The sequence below is a fragment of the Berghia stephanieae genome, chromosome 10 (assembly GCF_034508935.2).
Source record: "Berghia stephanieae isolate SIO BIC M18660-M18661 chromosome 10, UCSD_Bste_1.3, whole genome shotgun sequence".
NCBI classification, from domain to species: Eukaryota; Metazoa; Mollusca; class Gastropoda; order Nudibranchia; family Aeolidiidae; genus Berghia; species Berghia stephanieae.
Genome location: NC_088369.1, coordinates 3,045,058 through 3,047,557, shown reverse-complemented (window position 1 = coordinate 3,047,557; position 2,500 = coordinate 3,045,058). Strand labels below are relative to the sequence as shown.

The 2,500-nt window shown below is 42.6% G+C and overlaps 1 protein-coding gene across 1 annotated transcript in view; it reads right to left on the bottom strand.

Moving 5' to 3' along the window:
• The window catches only part of LOC144956081 (uncharacterized), a 77,837-nt gene that overhangs the window by 52,379 nt on the left and 22,958 nt on the right, over positions 1-2,500 (bottom strand). Inside the window, exon 2 of the mRNA XM_078886414.1 lies at positions 901-1,132. Coding sequence (XP_078742540.1) covers positions 901-1,132 — 232 coding nt within the window. The remainder of the gene's footprint in view (positions 1-900; positions 1,133-2,500) is intronic.

The window sequence follows — 2,500 nt, the reverse complement described above, 5'->3', positions numbered from 1 at the left end:
ATGATATGGCAACACTCACAGTGTTCTTATGGCAACACTTTCAGCGTTGATATGGCAACACTCACAGTGTTCATATTGCAACACACTCAGCGTTCATATTGCAACACTCTCGGGGTTCATATGGCAACACTCACAGTGTTCGTATGCAAGACTCTCAGCGATGATATGGCAACACTCACAGTGTTCAAATGGCAAGTCTCACAGTGTTCATATTGAAACACTCACAGTGTTCATATGGCAACAGTCACACACAGTGTTCATATTGCAACACTCTCAGTGTTTATATTGCAACACTCACAGCGTTCATATGACAACACTCACAATGTTCATATGCAAGACTCCCAGGATTCCACAGTTGTCTGGAACACAATAATCAAAATTCCAGACGCAAAGCGTTCAAGAATACTTTGTCTGTAAAACCGTTTGACAGGGGTGGGTAGCATGATATGTAACACACCGCCCCACAACGGTGTGAAGTCGGGATAGAACAATATCCAATGAAATGTGAAATTAGAAATACAATAAAGAGAAACAGGAATTTGGAGTGTGTTGCAACACAAGACATAATTTATTCTCCACCATAACAAAGAAGAAACAAACTCCAACTTTGATGGTTTTGTCTATAGATTGAATTTCCAGAACTTTGTTCATCCCGACATTATACCGTTTCGAGACTGTGGGTCACATAATATAGACAGAACGAAAGTGACGTCACTCATCTCTTTCTTATTGTTTTCAGCCAGATACTTTTATTTTCGTAGTTCCCACTAAATTGTATTAATCAGACGATAACCGTTTAAGGTTACACATAGCTTTGTGTGTTGGTATGTTGTATCCGGTTGCAGGAAGTTGTGAGTATTTTAGATAAACGTTTAGCATTACTATCTCATTCACACTTACTTGTTTCCGCCGATTCCCATCAGATCCGGCTCTAACATAAACACGTGATCAAAATGAATCGCCCAAGGCCCGTCGGAGGTCAGACTGATACCGTTCGCGTTATTTTGAAGCGTGATCTCTATCTGAAACTTTGTGGTGACCTTGGTGTTTGTTATGACATCATAGACTATTTTTAGACCAGCCGCCATCTTGTCCAGATCTTGCTGTGTTTTTAGCTGACCATAACTGGGATCTGAAAATGGTGCGAAAAACAAGAAATCGATGGTATGAGTAACAATATATTTATAACAACACCAACAATCATTGAACCATGGAAAACTTGAGCTTGCGCTTATATATAGCGCAATTTCCACTAAACGTGCTCAAGGCGGTTTAAATAGGGTCCCTGACCAACAGCAACACGTAACATGAAGAACGAGACATGACGCCTGTTATAACGCCTGATATTACGTTTGTTTGTTTTTCGACAGACAGCACTCATTTTACACCTGGGTACGGCGAGAGAATGTGAGTAAAGAGCCGTCTCCAAGGACTCAACTATACGACAGGACCACATAGCCGCTCATAATATAAGTATCGACTTGATTCATGGCAAACCACGGATCGGGTAATCGTCGGCGTTCTATTTTTAAAGTATCTGCAAAGAAAAGTACTCCTTCAGAGTTATAAGGCGCTTGGAGCCGCATTTTATTCCGGTTTATTTACGTTAAACGGAAAGTAGCAAATTCTTCTACCCTGTGAATAGTACGCTAGTCTACTGGCATTCGGAGTCCGCTCACTGCATCAGTGGGGACTTTCCACCTGTCTCACATATACCCGTTCTGGTAACGAGCCCGAAACCGCAGAGCATCTAGTTGAACGGTAGGTTACGACTAAGCTTCCGGGTGGGTTTGCGACGGTGCACGAGTGCGGTACTGAATTTGCTGATTGGGTCGATCGTCATAACATAGTAGTGTGAGCACCATTAGAAGCTGCTGTCTGGATAGATCGTCATAACATAGTAGTGTGAGCACCATTAGAAGCTGCTGTCTGGATAGATCGTCATAACATAGTATTGTGAGCACCGTTAGAAGCTGTTGTCTGGATAGATCGTCATAACATAGTAGTGTGAGCACCGTTAGAAGCTGCTGTCTGGATAGATCGTCATAACATAGTAGTGTGAGCACCATTAGAATCTGATGTCTGGATAGATCGTCATAACATAGTAGTGTGAGAACCATTAGAATCTGATGTCTGGATAGATCGTCATAACATAGTAGTGTGAGAACCATTAGAATCTGATGTCTGGATAGATCGTCATAACATAGTAGTGTGAGAACCATTAGAAATTGCTGTCTTGATAGATCGTCACAACATAGTAGTGTGAGCACCATTAGAAACTGCTGTCAATCTACAGAGTAGGGGACAGGGCTGAGGGGGGAAGGGGGGGGGGAGTAAAGAAAAAGTCTCTTAATCATCCCGGATATATCAATCCATATTTGTTTGAAGGGTTTGCTTTAACCCCCCCCCCCCCCCCCCCACACACACACACACAAAGGAATCATTCGGCGTTCGCAAGTTTGGAAAACAGACTGTTGACTGAGGCACCAGCAGGTGTGTC